Raw genomic sequence first — 15496 nt, 5'->3', positions numbered from 1 at the left:
CACACTGAACACATGTTCCATGCCCTGTTGTAGTTTTGGTTAGAAGCAACAGTTATGAAAAAGACATCTAAGCTCTAAATATTAGACAACCACATTCTGAAGAATGACAGAATAATACACAGAATATATTAATGAAATTGTGTCCTACTCACTCCCACAATCTGGGAAGTTGAATGAGTGGGTCCAGCAGCCTAAGACAAAACACTATTCAGAATGATTGAGATGAAGCGCTAAGCATTATATTACATCCCAAGCCCATCAACTTCTGTTTCAATACACAATCATCTCCATTCAATGGTCCTTGTCTGTTATGACAGACAACGATCTATTGTGAAAAGAAACCACGCCAGTTCTCTGCTCCTGTGAGTTTTCCCCCACACAATCACCATCAATATTTCAAAAGCAGAATGTTCTCACAAGCAGAATTCTGTCATTCATTAATAATTGAATAAAACTAAGAAGTAGCATTATGCATACCTTTCCTCCAGACTGATTAGGGTGTAATTGAACTGTACTTATTTCCTGTGTTCTGGAGTATATTGATGGAAAAGCACTTAAACACAGATTCCCATGGGAGTGTTTTTTTTTTTTTTGCTTTCAGACTACAGACTGCAGGACAAAGATTTAATCTGCAAGAAAGTCTTTTTTAAACGAACAATCCACAGAACAATTAATTCATTCAGACACGTTCTTTGTGTGTCTCTAAGTGGAAGTGATATGTAACTGTCAAGTCTATCCATTACTAAAACTAGACTTCATAGACCATCATTCTTTTCTGAAAAAATATGACTATAGTATGAGACACATTGTAGGATTTGTGATTTCAGGAAAAATGATTGCTTACTGACATGTGTGAAATTAACCCAACCTCTGCTCACTCCTTCATCCTCAACCGACTTCCCTCACTCCTTTTAAAATCCTCAATCTCACACAGACTCCATTATATCTTACTTGAAAATCTTCCCTCATACAAGCTGCTGAGTGGCTCAGTCAGTAGTCAGTAAAGGCATTCACCTCAAATTCAGACTGTCCCATGGCTGGCAGATTGCAGTCTGGCAGGGTACACTTAACCATGTCCTGCTGCTGGGTTTAAGTTGCTGTTTCTTTGAAGTACTGCTGCATTATTTCCTCCCAATGACACACCATGTGCCTACCATTTGTGTGATTCTTTTCCTCTTTTTGGAAATATAGCTCTCCTGTAGTACTGTGTGGACTGTACTGGATCCTCCCATTCCATATTATCCAGCAGCAAGAAAGTGCCCTCTGCAGGTGGCAATGGGATATGGTAAGAGACTGATGCCAGTGTGGCTGCAGATAGCTGTTTTGAGGAGCTGGCAGCTGCTCTGTCAGTCTGATCTCTGGTTGGTGTTGTGTTATTTTTGTCCATTATACACTATGTGGAGAGAGAGAAAACAACTACCCCCACCACAACCCACCCGTTTCAGCAAACAGCACCAGCTGTAGAGGCTCAATCCTGCCCCACTTATATGACATTACATTACATTACAGGCATTTGGCAGACGCTCTTATCCAGAGCGACGTACAACAAAGTGTATAACCATAACCAGGAACAAGTATGACGAAACCCCTAGAGAGAAGATATACCCCACCATCCCTGATGCCTATGTGAAAAACAGTCCATGCAAAAAGCACCTTCAGTTATCAAAGGAGCCATGGAGAAACAATGATAGAAATGCATTCAGAATTTAAACTTGTTTACTTTGATGCGCTTTTATTTATGCACAGTGGACTTTGGGGCCCATCCCCCATCTCTCAGCCAGTGAGATGCTGCAGATACGGAGTTGATCAGCAGCCAGGCAGTGCTGAGCCTGTGACCTCTGAACTTCCTGGGTCCTCCCACAGTCTCTCCCTGGTCTGTGCACTGAATCTGAATGAGAGGGAAGATTGCACTTGCTGCATAGGTACTTTAGAGCAATGGCTGCTCCATCGCCCCTAATGCCTTTTTGTGGAGGAAACATCTTGGCTTCCATTTTCACGGGCCAGCAGGGAGTTTACTAATTGTCTTCTCTGTAATGTTATAGCAGGTAGCCAGCACACATTATGCTCAGGCACTCCCCCCAGGTCTAAATGTGTGTATGTGTATGTGTATGTGTAAGTGTGTACAGTACAAATGGACTGGAGTGCATCACAACAAATAACATTATGAAAAAAAATCCATATTTGCTGATGACATGTTACTTTATTAGCAGAGTTGTGGAGCTGTGAGGTTATGAACTGCTTACAATGCAAAAATGCAAAATCTTTAACTTCAATTATCTCAAAATGTAAGCAAGTAAATTTAGAATGTGTGTGTATGAGAGGGAGAGAGAGAGGGTATTTACCTTGCAGGGCAGGTGAATCAGTTACACGCCTACAGCACAACTGCAGAATCTGACAGGTATGGGTGTAATGTGGCCCCCAGGCACAGGGCATCACTGGAGCCCTCAGCCTTTTCAGAGTGAGCAGAGCATGGCACATATTCCTTCACACACATTCCCAATGCCCATATCATAGCGCTTCTTTCATTCAGCTGATGCTCTGGCACACTTGTCCTGGGTAACCTACAAAGCTGCCATGGTGAGATGCATAAAGTACATGTCATAAGAATAATAGCACAGAACAGACAGCAATGGCTGTCAAATTCCCATTCAAAATATAATGCTGTGAAACCAGACTTTCAAATACAATGCTCTGCTAAAATAAAATCAAACAGAGAAATTTAAAAAATAAACTATTTTATTTCCATGTGGTGAATAAATATGAAGATGGGTAAACCAGGTTAACCCACCGCCTTCCAGCTCATATTTGATTTTTCCAGCCAGCATGAACAATAAATCTTTAACAAATAAATTGATTATTAAAACCATTATACATTTTGCTACTGGCACGAGAATGTTGCACATCTCCTTGGATAAACTACGACTGTAATTTGAAGCTAATGTATTCACTTGTATAAAGCAAGCAATTCAGATATTCCTTTCTGCCTCCTGTACCATGTAGATGCAAAATACAAAATTCGGTCTATTGTTCTCTCATTGAAGCGTTACAGCGCCATCTTCTGGACATATCCTCAGCGTGAAGGAGCTTTACAAACTATTCAATATTGCCGTCGCAAACCGTTTCAGCGGACGTACTATTAGCACAGAAGTAACACTGCATCGACACACGTAAGGATTAAATGATGTAAGTTAGACAGAGTTTTAATATCAGATCAGTTTGTTGGTGCAACACTTTGTTCTTTATCTCTCGGGCAGCGTCTGTCATGTAGGCAAACACTGAAAAATACAGGACCTTTATTGGATTAAAAATTGCCTGGTAATTTACTGAAAACCATTCCACCTTCAGTCATCTATGACTAACGTGAAGCCAAATATCAAATAGCCTACTTTCCGCAAACTTTTATCACATGTCGTTCTACAAATGTTCATTTATGTGGGTTTAATATTTTATAGAATAATTGCTTAAAAATGAATTATGCAGACTGAAATTTACATCAAGTAGGCTAACCATACTTCTGATATAGTTAAACCTCATTTATTTGCGTAACTAATTATTGCCACTAGATGGCACTGCAAGATTTTATATCAAAGCTGAAACGTCAAATTACGATCAATAATTTCATCCAGAACGTTCGTGGTTTTACTCTCGATTTACTCCAATCCTTTGTACAAGTAAACACAGCAGTTTACTTGATGTTTTATTAATTGCTGCAATTAGGCATTATATGTAAAACTTAAGCAACAGAAAAATATTTTAGATTTTATCTCTTTTTGGTCTTTGATTTGACCTTTGCATGTCTACAACCACTTCTGATTTGACGTCTTTCCTGCCTGACCAGAAAAGGACCACGACACACGGCGTTCAGACAGGAGTCCGAATATTTGGGGGGGGGAAAGTCCATGCACACCTTCCAAAGTATTCGTAGAGAAATAAATCCAACCGTTGCTAATCGAATTCTACTTCCAGAACATTGATGACGCCGCCATCCAGGTTACAGTGAGGGTTGACAAAAACTTAACATTAGCCTCCTATAGTTTCAAACAGGGAGGAGGTGGGGAGTGGTGGCATAGTTAATGCCAAAATATCTTTGACATATAAACATGAAAAAGACCGACAAGAATAGGTAACTCATTCCATAACTGCTGTTTTCTTGCTTGCGCAGAGTCCTCAGTTGCTACAGACAGTTTGGGAGTTTGAAATGATGCGTGTTTTCCATTGGTGTTGTAACTAAGGTGTAGCATTGCCGTGTTTACGGCCAACCTGGCAAAGTATCTTTCCTAATTTAGCGATACTGGACTCGATGTTTCGCTGAAAAGCTTTGGTAAGTCCTTTCAGTGTCTTTTCTGGTCTTTCTTTTTCTAAAGGTTGCTTTAGTTTTAAAGTGAAAACTAACGTTATAGCCGATGGTAGATTTTCACACGCGTAGGGCCTACTTACTTTGCTGAGAACGTATTGGGTATTGTTAGCTATACACAGGAACTGATTGCAATCCCACTTCACCTAGGCTAGGCTACAGCCATTTACTTTTGTTTTACAAAGCCCGCTTCTCTAGCTATTGTAGCCAATGCCATGCCGCCTAAAATTGAACTGAGTGTGATGTTTGTTAATAACCTTAGCGAAATAATGAGCTATTCTGGAATAATAATTAGCACAGTATAGCTACAGTACCTAGTTGTCTTTCTGGATGTTTTTGGGGAAATTTTTATTTTATTTTTTACATTTTTTAATGAAGTCCTTAAGTGGTTATTTTAAACCGTTAATTAATGACCTGGCATTCATTCAGAAGGTTAGTCAGCTATAGTTAATTAACCGCAAACATTCATTAACCCCTTACATGTGATCCCTGCTAAGTTATTCAAAATGTAGGCTACTTCATAATTATTATAATGATAATAATATACACCAAATGTTGTTTCACATGTAGATTAGATTACTGTAAAAAAAAAAAAAAGTTGAATATAGGGACACAAGAACATTATGCCGCTGTCATTTATGCGCTTTCCAAAAATGGACCTAACGTGCCAGATGGCGTAATTATCAGGGCTAATTAAATAATTAAGGCCAGAAGTTGGCATGAAAACCAGAAACAGATATTGCCCTCTTCCCACTTTCGCTTTAAAATGTCAGATTTTGAAAGGGCTCCTTTTTTCTCAACCTACCTTGTTGAATGGATAGGTATGATTGACGTTACACCTTTTCAACCATGAGAGACGTGGGCATGGCATGTAGTAACTGTAGCCAATCGCACTGACGAGTAGGCGGTTACTCGGAGGGTACTCCAGTTTTAGATGAGTGGAGGAACTTAGAGCAGAGGAGTACGGGGGAAGTTGCGGACGATATTTCGGTAGGTTTGATAATAAAGTAACGCGCTTCATCAAAAATGAACATACAAACGTATAAGCGTATTTTCCTCCAAAAATACATTGTTTCAAAGATATACTTGCCATCCAGTTTGTGATATAGATAGCAGAATGAAAGCACATCGTTTCAAGACAGGAAGTTGCTAATGGATGTTCATTTAGCATGTTAGATGTGATGTATCTTGCTAGCAGAAATTACCTAGCTAACGAGCTACTTTAGCTAGCTTAGTAGTTAGTTATAGAAGTAGTGTATAGCCGCCTAGAATAGCTAGTTCAGCTGTTTTCTGCTCTTTAATAGGTTTTCTTCGCTATGTAATTTGACATGCATATGTTTGACTTAATAATGACTGTCAGCCGTTTGTCAATTACCCAACCGTTGTAAATTGTTGTTTAGATAGTTTAGTAACTTGGTTAGCTAGCTAATATTTTGCTTTCTAAGAAATTTAGCCAGTCAACTTATGGTCGTTTACTTGCAGTTTGTTAGCTAAATTGGTAGTTTTTGAAATCTTTTTTCTTCTAAATAGAGGCTATTGTTGCCAGCTGATGTTTTCTTTGTTTATGTTTAGCATGTTTACTGGTTAGTTGGATTTCCTTAGCTATTCGCTAGGTATCAGAGGGTGACTTTGGAAGATTGTAGTACCAGCTAGATTTTAATTTATGTTTTAGGCATTTAGTTGGTGTTGTTGCTCAGTTAGCCTCACACAGTGTAACATTTCCACGGTCTGTACAACCAGTCCATAGAGCTGGGTCTTTTCCGCCGGCAAAGTTAAGTAACGTTCTCAATGATGCAAATGCAGCGTTCCACTTGGGAACCGAAGTGCTACAATCGTTGAATTGCACGCCCAGTTCCTTAAACATTATAATGCACTGCCATTTAGCCTACTAGCTTGGTACTTGTTAACGTCTGTGTTACATTAACCAAATTTGCATTACATTAACCAATGGCGAAGGTAAAGTAACAACATCGCTATTTATGTGCTTCCAACAATTAGCTAGAGCGGAATTGACATACGTAATTATGTTATTGATGGCTGATGTTAATTAGTTACAAATATCAAAATAAATTCACCATTAAAATAAGTGTCCCCGAATATTTTGACTGCCTCTAATTTGTCCTTTATGTATACGGTTGAAGTTCACGCTGGGATGGGCTCTAGCACACCCTGCGACCCTGACCAGGATAGCGGGTATTGATAATGAATGGATGGATGGACGGACAGCAGTAGCTAGCTAATCTGACGCAATTAACGTGTATCATAGCTGCAGTATTGCGGTATATGCATGAAACTGAACATTAATGGTTCTAATGGGCCAAAGCGAGCTGTTAATTAATTATACCAATTCTCCTGATCAATAAAAGTCTCCTTTGTCGCACAAGCTAGTATATGTCACTAACTGACCCCAAGTGCAGAATTTTTTAAGCTTATGCTGATGTATTTTATTTGCTAGTGTCCCATGAACAAACTTGTTAGTTGAAGGTGTGTTTCAGAGCCGAAATGTTAAATTCTTGCTCTGTAGTGCTATTTGTGTTTTGCCTCTATTAAAGTATTGTGTATTGAGGAGCACTGATGTGAGTTTGTGCACAGATAACCATGACCATGGTGCTGGAGAGTCTGCTAGGTGCTTGAATCTGACCCATAAGTGGGGTTCAGTAAATTGGCTTCATGTTAAATGAACAAATAGTCCAGGATAGGAATCTGTGACCTGACGAAGCTGAGTTGGAGTTCATCGGCCTGAGGAGATGTGGCTATGTGGTGGCCTGTGGCTGTATCGCTGTTTGTATTTGGATTGGAGGAAGGTCCAATACATTCTGTTCTTGTTTGTCCAAATCCTCCATGTGGTGCATGCGAGCAAATAAATGGAGAAGACATTTAATTTGTGCTGGGTTGGAAAAAATACCCTGCTTGTGAGTCAGGGTGTCCTCCTGGTTCAATCTGACTCATTCAGTAATGACTGGCTGTGTGCTCGGAGTGAGACAGTGTCACAGCTTTGGGCCTTGGTAAAAGCAGAAGCCCTGCGTGTGGGACAGAGAGCGGGGGTGTGACTGTGCAGGGCTGTGTTTCCTGCAGGAGGGAGATGGCACAGGAGACCAAGCAGACGCAGGCGCCTGTGCTCTGTGCCAGCGGCTGTGGATTCTATGGAAACCCTCGGACCAACGGAATGTGTTCTGTGTGCTATAAAGACTGTTTGCAGAGACAGAACAACACTGCGAGGATCAATCCATCTGGTGAGGTTCAACCTGTACCTGTACATTACTGTTTGGCCTCTGTATGAAATCCTGTACATCTACAGGAAGACTCTGATTTGACTGCAGGATTGTATGCTTTCTGTCAAATAATCCTGTTTAAACACAGCAAAGATAGGCTTAGTGAACTGCTCAATGAGTTGAGTAAAATGTCTAATAATCAGAGCAAAAACAACTGACAAAACAACTGAGCTTTGGAGCCAATTGTAAAGCAAGACTGTTCTTCCTGTGCAAACTCAATCGGCACTGAACTTCAGTCTAACAGGTTGGTTTGGCTCTCTAACATCAGACAAACTAAGCTGGCATGAGTGACATTATTGAGTAGTAAAATCAAAGAACTATGAAACAGTTTTGACGAGCGTGCAGTCTAGAAAGGAGAAGGTTTAATAGTCCTTCCCTCAGATCTGAATCATCAGTTTGACATCATGCCATCAGGAAGAAGAGTAAGGCCCCCATCCTTTAAAACAGATTGAGCACTCAACAGCTTGGTGCCAACATCAACACCGCACACCTTCATTTAAATAAAATTGAATGTTTAGTGTTTTGGTTCTGTGTAATTTGTAATTGTAAAATGTAATTTATATATGGAGGTTCTTATCAGAATTTTCTAAATAGAGTTCAAAATTTTTCATTTTTAACAATAGTCATGTCATTTAGGAATCTCTAAATTAAATTTCTGTAATAATTTTATTTATTTGTGTATCATGTGAATGGTCATTTCTTATTTATTTTAACTTCACTTGAAGTTTTCCCAGGGAAAAATAAAGTTGTTTTATTCGATTGTATGTGTTTGCTGTTTATGCAGAGTTGTCTGATGGTTGCAGCGTAGCTTTGGAGAGCAGTACTGTAGCGGTTTCATCAGCACAGTCTGCCACCACAGCGGAGCAGAGCAGGTACAGTACTGGTGGTGTGTTCTCACTGATGCGGTCTGCTGAGATGGCCCACTGCTGGCCGAAACTGCACAGAGAAACAGAATGCTGAACATGCTGCTTACTCACAGCCTGCTGAAACTGTTAGATTGAAGAGCTTTGTGTTTGTGGGTGTGTGGGCAGTGTGTGTGTTTGTGTCAATGGCCCTGTTTTCATATCCAGTCAGAGCACTGAAGATATCGCCTTGCAGAGAGACGGAACAGGACTGCAAACAGAACCCCCGGGTAATAAGTCCTCGCTTCCCTCTTCACACACTCACCTGTGCAGTACAGGAGATAATCTGACACAGACACCCACTACAAACGCACACAACCAAGGTTGTTTCCACAATTAATTTTTTAAAATAAAATTCTATCCTCATAATTTCATTTTTCCAAAATAACTGAATGCCTCGGTATCTTTTAGATAGACATCCCAGTTCAGTGCCCTGAGCTGTATGTGCCTTGTGGTGGCATCTCACAGATGCAGCCCTATCCATTTCTATGATCTCTTCAGCAGTATATGAGTATAATGGGATCTTAAGAACAGATGCTGTGTTATGCTGACAGTTGAAAGAAACGAGGGCTGACCATGCTTTATTTGTATAGAGGTATCTTGCTGCACTGCAGAGAGCAGAGTAGCTAGCGAGCGAGAACAGTGCACTGTGGGCCAGCCAGAGGTCGCAGGTAGCTCAGGGGCAGGGCAGGAGGGCGGAGGTCCCATGTCAGAGCTGAGCTGTAGGAGAGGAAAGAGGAAGCTGGAGGAGACTGATCCCCTGGGAGAAGAAGCAGGTGGTGAGTGCGGCTCTTAGCAAATGACTCGCGTCCGTGTCCAGACGCACACCTCACCTCCCCCTACGCAAACAAGCCTGGCGCCTCTGCCCACACAGGCATGTCTAAGTATTCAACTGACTGGCCAAATCATCCCCGTGAAATGGATGATATACTGTGGGTGCTGTACAGACAGGAGTAATGCTCCATTTAATTTCCCCTCCTACACCAGGGTTCTGTGCAGCTCAAGCCAAAGCTTATTTAAAATCTGTAAATACTGAAAATTGTGTACTTTGTTTAGGAGGAAATGAAGACAACAAAAGTGAAATGGTTAGTGTGTTCATATTGTGTTAAACTTGTGCTGTTCTTGTTAAATACCATAACTGCCTACCCCGACACCTTAACCCAGGGTAAGGGTTATAGTTTATATGAAATTTACATACTGAATGTGGATATAGCAGGGTATGTGTTGTAGTTAGGCCTGGGTGATGCTCTGTGCCTGATCGAGGCTAAGGGGCAGCTTGTGTTCTGAAAAGGAGATGCTTGTGATGCTCGTGTTCTGAATGGTGATGCTTGTGTTCTGAATGGTGATGCTTGTGTTCTGAAAGGCGATGCTTGTGTTCTGAAAGGTGATGCTTGTGTTCTGAAAGGTGATGCTTGTGTTCTGAAAGGTGATGCTTGTGTTCTGAAAGGTGATGCTCGTGTTCTGAAAGGTAATGCTCGTGTTCTGAAAGGTGATGCTCGTGTTCTGAATGGTGATGCTTGTGTTCTGAATGGTGATGCTTGTGTTCTGAAAGGTGATGCTTGTGTTCTGAAAGGTGATGCTCGTGTTCTGAAAGGTAATGCTCGTGTTCTGAAAGGTGATGCTTGTTCTGAAAGGTGATGCTTGTGTTCTGAAAGGTGATGCTCGTGTTCTGAAAGGTAATGCTCGTGTTCTGAAAGGTGATGCTTGTGTTCTGAAAGGTGATGCTTGTTGTCTTTTGTTAGGCTCGGCGCTGGATAACTCTGACCTCGCTTCTGAGCGCTCGCCTGACCAGCTCAAGCAGAAGAAGAGCCGCTGCTTTACCTGCCGCAAGAAAGTGGGCCTCACAGGTGCGTGTGCGCGCGTGTGTGCGCGTGCGTGTACGCCTATGCATGCGAGACATTTCTCAGCTCTAAGGTGCCGTGTAGCAGTCGCATACAATCATCATTGGCATAAATCAGATTGTGATCAGAAAGCAGTGCAGCTCAGACTGAGATGAGTTTGGGTGTACAGCATTCTCTCTTTCTCTGCAGGTTTCGACTGCCGGTGTGGAAACGTGTTTTGCGGCACCCACCGGTACTCGGACGTCCACAACTGCAGCTTCGACTACAAGGCGGAGGCCGCAGAGAAGATCAGGAAGGAGAACCCTGTTGTCGTCGGCGAAAAAATCCACAAAATCTGAAACTGCAGAGCAGCGCGTTTCTGGGCCGTTTCACCTTTTCCTTTATCTTTTTAAAGACAGTTCTGCTTGTTTTAGTTTTGGGGTGCGAGGAGCCCTGGAATCATGCCGCCCGCAGGAGGACCCCGTTAGAGAGTTCCAGAGCTTCTTGCGCGCCTACACGACTTCACTTCCTCCTCAGTGTTGCGCTTCGTGAAACCTCAACACTTTAGGGCTTATTGAGTTACTGCTCTAGCATTTTGATTGTAATTACACAGGGATTCGGAAGCAGGACTATAAGACCAGCCTGGGTTCACAGCACAGTGCTCTCCATGTCTGGGGCAAAGAGCTTTTTATTTCATACTTGGTCTCACTTCTCACAGTTCTGTGCCGTTAGGGAGTGTATGATCTCATGCTGTGTGTGTGTGTGTGTGTGTGGGGGGGGGGGTGAGGTCTGATAGTTATTTGTGCGTTCGATTGTGTGTGATGCGTGTGTGCCCTCGAGTGATGTGCACATACTGTATGTGTGAGCTCGTTTTGGGTAATGGGTAACGTCTATGCACAACCAGTGAATGGCACAGATTAGTTGAGTGCACAAAGTGAAGTATGACCTTAAATTAATTGTGCTGTATTTATATTGGTTTATTCACTGTCTTAACTTTAATCTTGAATAAAATATAAACTCATTTTACATTTTGTGAAAGGTCATGATCAAGTAATGTTCATACATGTTCATTGAACGGATTCTTTTCATGACAAACTGATACCTGTGAATATGCCTGTAACCACCTGTGTTCACATGGGTGAAACCGCTCCAGTAGTAGCTTGTTTAGATTCCAGGAATTCTTTGGTGTTTTGGTCATTTTAACTTTGCGGGATGGCCGTTTTACGCAGAGCCGGGTGTGACTGCATTTTGCTGTCCGTGTTGCGTGATTGTCCAGCATGTTCTAGTGTATACCCCATGCTTTAAATGGAATGAGAGACACCTGCATGTCGACCTGTAGAGATGGGCTGTGGTCTGTCCAACAGCTGAGCTCTCGAAGACAGTGACCCGACAGTGTCAGGTGGACTGAACATGACGGCTTTATTCATGAGTCACACTGGCATGTTCTGTAGCTGGGATCACTGTGGCCTTACCCTCTGTCCAGGGAACCTCTCAAGCTGGCCTCTAGTTACCACAGAAACTGCTCCAGCGCTGAAAAATTAATTGGATGTTTCTGTTCATTACTTAGAATTGGCCAATGTGGCGAACTCTCTATTGAATTATCCTTAGCCCTTGGTCGGATCTGCTCATACTTTTAAAAAAAATGTAATCTTTATTAAAAAAACCCAATGAGATCGAAATCTCTTTTGCAAGGGGGACCTGACATAAAACACAAAGTTACACAAGCCAGTAGACAAACAAATTACAAACATCAAGTGGAGGAAGAGGCAGCCATGTAACAGTAATTAAAAGCAGTGCTGAGGTTAAAAACAGGTGCATATTTCAGTCAGAGTCATGAATTATATGCTTGAAGTCAGGAATTGAAAGTAATTAGTCAAGTTTAAGATTTATTTGAAGATTATTCCAACTGTAAGGTGCAAAATATCTGAAACCCAGCTTTCCAAATTCAGTAGAGGACGAGGGACTTTAAAGAGTATCACATCACTCAAGTGGTGGTGATAACTATTATTAGTAATTAGTAGACAGCGGAGGTAGGAAGGAATGCATGATGGAATGATGACTATTATCACAAGAATACTGAAACACCAGAGTGGGTTTCAGTCCACTGGATTGTGACTCGGGGCCTTGCGGCCTACCTGTGCGAGCAGGGTACAGTGCGTTCTGCACTGATGCTGGTGGAATCAGTGAGGAGAGGTAGCAGTTGGCAGTGCACCACACTTCAGAGGACACACTGTGCTTCTCTGTGCTCCTCTGGACTGGCAGAGGGCCCTTACTGCTGCAGCAGTACGGCGGTGCTGTTTACTGCCATCAGATGGACTGTAAACTGGTGGGCTGGCCCCTCAGAGAGGGCATTGAGCTCATTGTCTGGATGTTCCTGCTGATGGTAAGTATGTACAGGGAGTATCGCGCGACAGTGCGGGGGAGTGTTTATATATGAGAAAGAAGCTGCCAAAAAAAAAGAACAGCAAACCTATGTGACAGTTCAGGAGATCGTACGTTTGTCTCCTCATGGAGGTTTTACCTTTTTGCTGTAGAATTTTCTTACTCCAGTTAACCCCACTCATACATGCCCCTCCTACAGGCCTGGTCTAGCCCAGGCCCCCCCCCCCCCAACCACCTTTCCCCCTTCCCCCTGCCCCTCCACCTACAGGCCTGGACCAGCCCAACTCGCTCCTCCTACCCTCACACTCCTGCTGGCTGGTTCCTGTTCCCTGGGTTTAATGAGGTGAGTTGCTGCATTCCTCACACGCTTCCCACATGGGACCCACTTATATGTGAAAATTGTAACCGCTGTTCCTCACCATCTAAATTATGCAGACTGTGGATTCCCCTCCCCTTTCACTGTTTTCTCTCTCCTACATGTGAGTATGTGGGAGTGGGTATGGGTGTGAGTGAGTGAGTGTGGAGGTGTGTGTAGTGTGGTCTCAAATTCCTGATGCTCTGAGACTGGAGATGGCCACAAATAAGGAGTCATTCCTGTCTGATGCAGGTCGTAGGGACTGTGTGTGTGTGTGTGTGTGTGTGTGTGTGTGTGTGTGTGTGTGTGTGCACTTTCTAATGAAGACAGGAGGGGGCAGTGCAGTATGTGTGTGCGTGTGCACGCTCTCTCTAATGATGACAGGAGGAGTTAGCAGTGTGTGCTTATGAGGACAGTAGGGATGGGGGGTGTTCATGAGGTTACACCACACTCCGCACATTCGCAGCGCTGATGGGAGGGGAGGTCCAGCCCTCTATTAATTTAACAGTGCCCTCTCGCTGCAGATCCAGGGCTTGTTTAACTTGGGTAAAGGGCTCTCAGGTTTATGTGCCTCTGGCTGAGGTCACCTCTCCTGCTGCTGTATGGGGTCACAAGGTCAAAGGCTGCCCAGTGTGGTTAGAGCTTGAGGTGGGACTGCTGTGAATTTGGAGATGCTCGGAAAGCTCAGGGTGGCACATTCAGGCTTGCAAGTTACCACCCACTGCTGGAATGGAGGAGGAGGATCTGTGAGGTAAATACTGCTGTGATTAAAAATATGGTTAGTGTGTGTGGATGTGGTGGAGATCTGGTCTAATTGGGATGCTTTAAGAAGCCTGCCGATTGTTTTGTAACAGTATTGTCCTGTGTATAGGGGCCATCTTGCCACTCTTGGTTAGGCTGGCATTTAAAATGGTGCAAGTAGGAATTATTAAAGAGAAGTTCTTGTCTTTTCATTCAGTTTATAATTTTCCTGCATTTGGAGCTTTCATTTTGGCAGCCATGATATGATTCCATTTCACCTCACTCTGGCTCCGTTTGTCCTTAATTAGGACAGAAGGGGCCAAAATCTTGGGAGGTCCAGAAATGGGAAATAAATCCACATTAATTACACTTCAATATCACCTGATTTATTTTACTCTTAATAGACTAGTACTCATAATTGTGCTGCACTGGCACTGTTCAGTTAATTTGTTGGCTCAGTTTTATAAAGGCGTTATCTGGCATATTTGTACATGGATGTGCATTTCAAAATATGATTTCAAATATATTTTATATATTTTGGGCAACCTCTTTGTGTAGCTAGATGTGTAATTGGGTCATTGAGGAGATGAGATTCTTGCTTTCGCAGGTACAAGATGGAGAAATATAGGCTATTTCCCAAACAACAAATGTCCCTTCTCTAAAACTGCCTAATGCCAGGACTTGTGGTCTCCATTGAAACCTTTACTCAAACCAGGAGGAAAATAAGGCCTCTGCACACCTATACACCTTATATACAGCATTCACGTGTGTGTGTGTGTGTATATATGTGTGTGTGTGTTTATCTGTGTGTGTGTGTGTGTGTGTGTATGTGTATGTGTGTGTGTGTACGTGTGTGTGTGTGTGTGTGATTTCAACCACAACAGATCAGCTGACCTTAAAAACAGCTTAAAGGTGACAAGTGGTGGGACCTAATGCATTCTGGGATAATGTAACTGCTATACTTCACTGAGGAAATGGCTTGTGTGTAGGAGCTACAGAATGAGAAGTAAGTCATGTAGTGTCCCTCACACGAGATCTCATAAAATTCCATGCAATTTGTTTTATATTAGAGCTGTTTAATTGCCAGTGTAAATTAGAACTTTATGTGCAGCCACTGAGACATTTGTGTTGTGTAATCAGCATATAAACTGTGTGATATTGGAAGAAGGACATCATTGGAGATAAATGAGCCAAGACTTACATATTTATTTTAAATGACATCCACATTAATTGAATGAGCGGATTGTGAAGCACGTCCTGTATTGTTGTGTTCCTGCTTCGCACATGAATTAAAATGTCTGTCTCTTCAGCGGGAAAACAATATGTCTTATTTAATCCATATTCACATACTACGGATTAATTATTAGCTCTGGATCATTGCATTGCTATGCATACGCATTGCCCTGCAAGGCTATGTTGTGTGGTGGTCGCATTTTCTTAATGCCAACCAAGAAAGAATAATTGATTCCCATTTTCCTAGCAGGGAGAAATGGGCCATGTATATGTATTTTTTCCACTGGAACCGTTTGAATAATTGGCCTGGGAAATGAACTAGCTGCCGTAAACTGTTTAATTGCACTTTTCCACACTAGTGTTTTAATGACATTAACACAACTAAATTGCCACTGGGTGTGTTTATCAAGTCGTTTTAGCAACCCCAAGATTGCTTG

General features: G+C 42.3%; 1 protein-coding gene and 1 long non-coding RNA gene across 7 annotated transcripts; one reads left to right on the top strand and one right to left on the bottom strand.

Moving 5' to 3' along the window:
- Positions 1–1712: 1712 nt before the first annotated feature.
- LOC135241823 (uncharacterized) lies at positions 1713–5306 on the bottom strand. 2 transcript variants are annotated; one of them, XR_010326129.1, is made up of 3 exons: positions 5160–5306; positions 2343–2569; positions 1713–1888 (listed from the first exon to the last, which is right to left on the bottom strand). It is a non-coding gene; the product is annotated as an uncharacterized LOC135241823 (long non-coding RNA). The 2 variants fall into 2 exon arrangements; XR_010326128.1 differs by lacking the exon at positions 5160–5306 and adding an exon at positions 4438–4572.
- On the top strand, positions 3651–11374 carry LOC135241821 (AN1-type zinc finger protein 6-like). 5 transcript variants are annotated; one of them, XM_064312527.1, is made up of 8 exons: positions 3652–4123; positions 4233–4321; positions 7430–7587; positions 8411–8498; positions 8697–8758; positions 9585–9613; positions 10271–10375; positions 10559–11374. In XM_064312527.1, exons 3-8 carry the CDS (start codon positions 7437–7439, stop codon positions 10898–10900), a joined length of 777 nt encoding a protein of 258 aa, XP_064168597.1. In that variant the 5' UTR covers positions 3652–4123; positions 4233–4321; positions 7430–7436; the 3' UTR covers positions 10901–11374. The 5 variants fall into 5 exon arrangements, with proteins under 5 accessions (XP_064168596.1, XP_064168597.1, XP_064168601.1 ...); XM_064312526.1 differs by lacking the exon at positions 4233–4321 and having other exon boundaries at positions 3651–4123; XM_064312528.1 differs by lacking the exon at positions 3652–4123 and having other exon boundaries at positions 4130–4321.
- Positions 11375–15496: the final 4122 nt, after the last annotated feature.

This window comes from Anguilla rostrata, chromosome 16 (assembly GCF_018555375.3).
Source record: "Anguilla rostrata isolate EN2019 chromosome 16, ASM1855537v3, whole genome shotgun sequence".
In the NCBI taxonomy this organism is placed as follows: domain Eukaryota; kingdom Metazoa; phylum Chordata; class Actinopteri; order Anguilliformes; family Anguillidae; genus Anguilla; species Anguilla rostrata.
The sequence above is the reverse complement of the archived record's forward strand: the minus strand, read 5'-3'. Positions and strand labels throughout refer to the sequence as shown.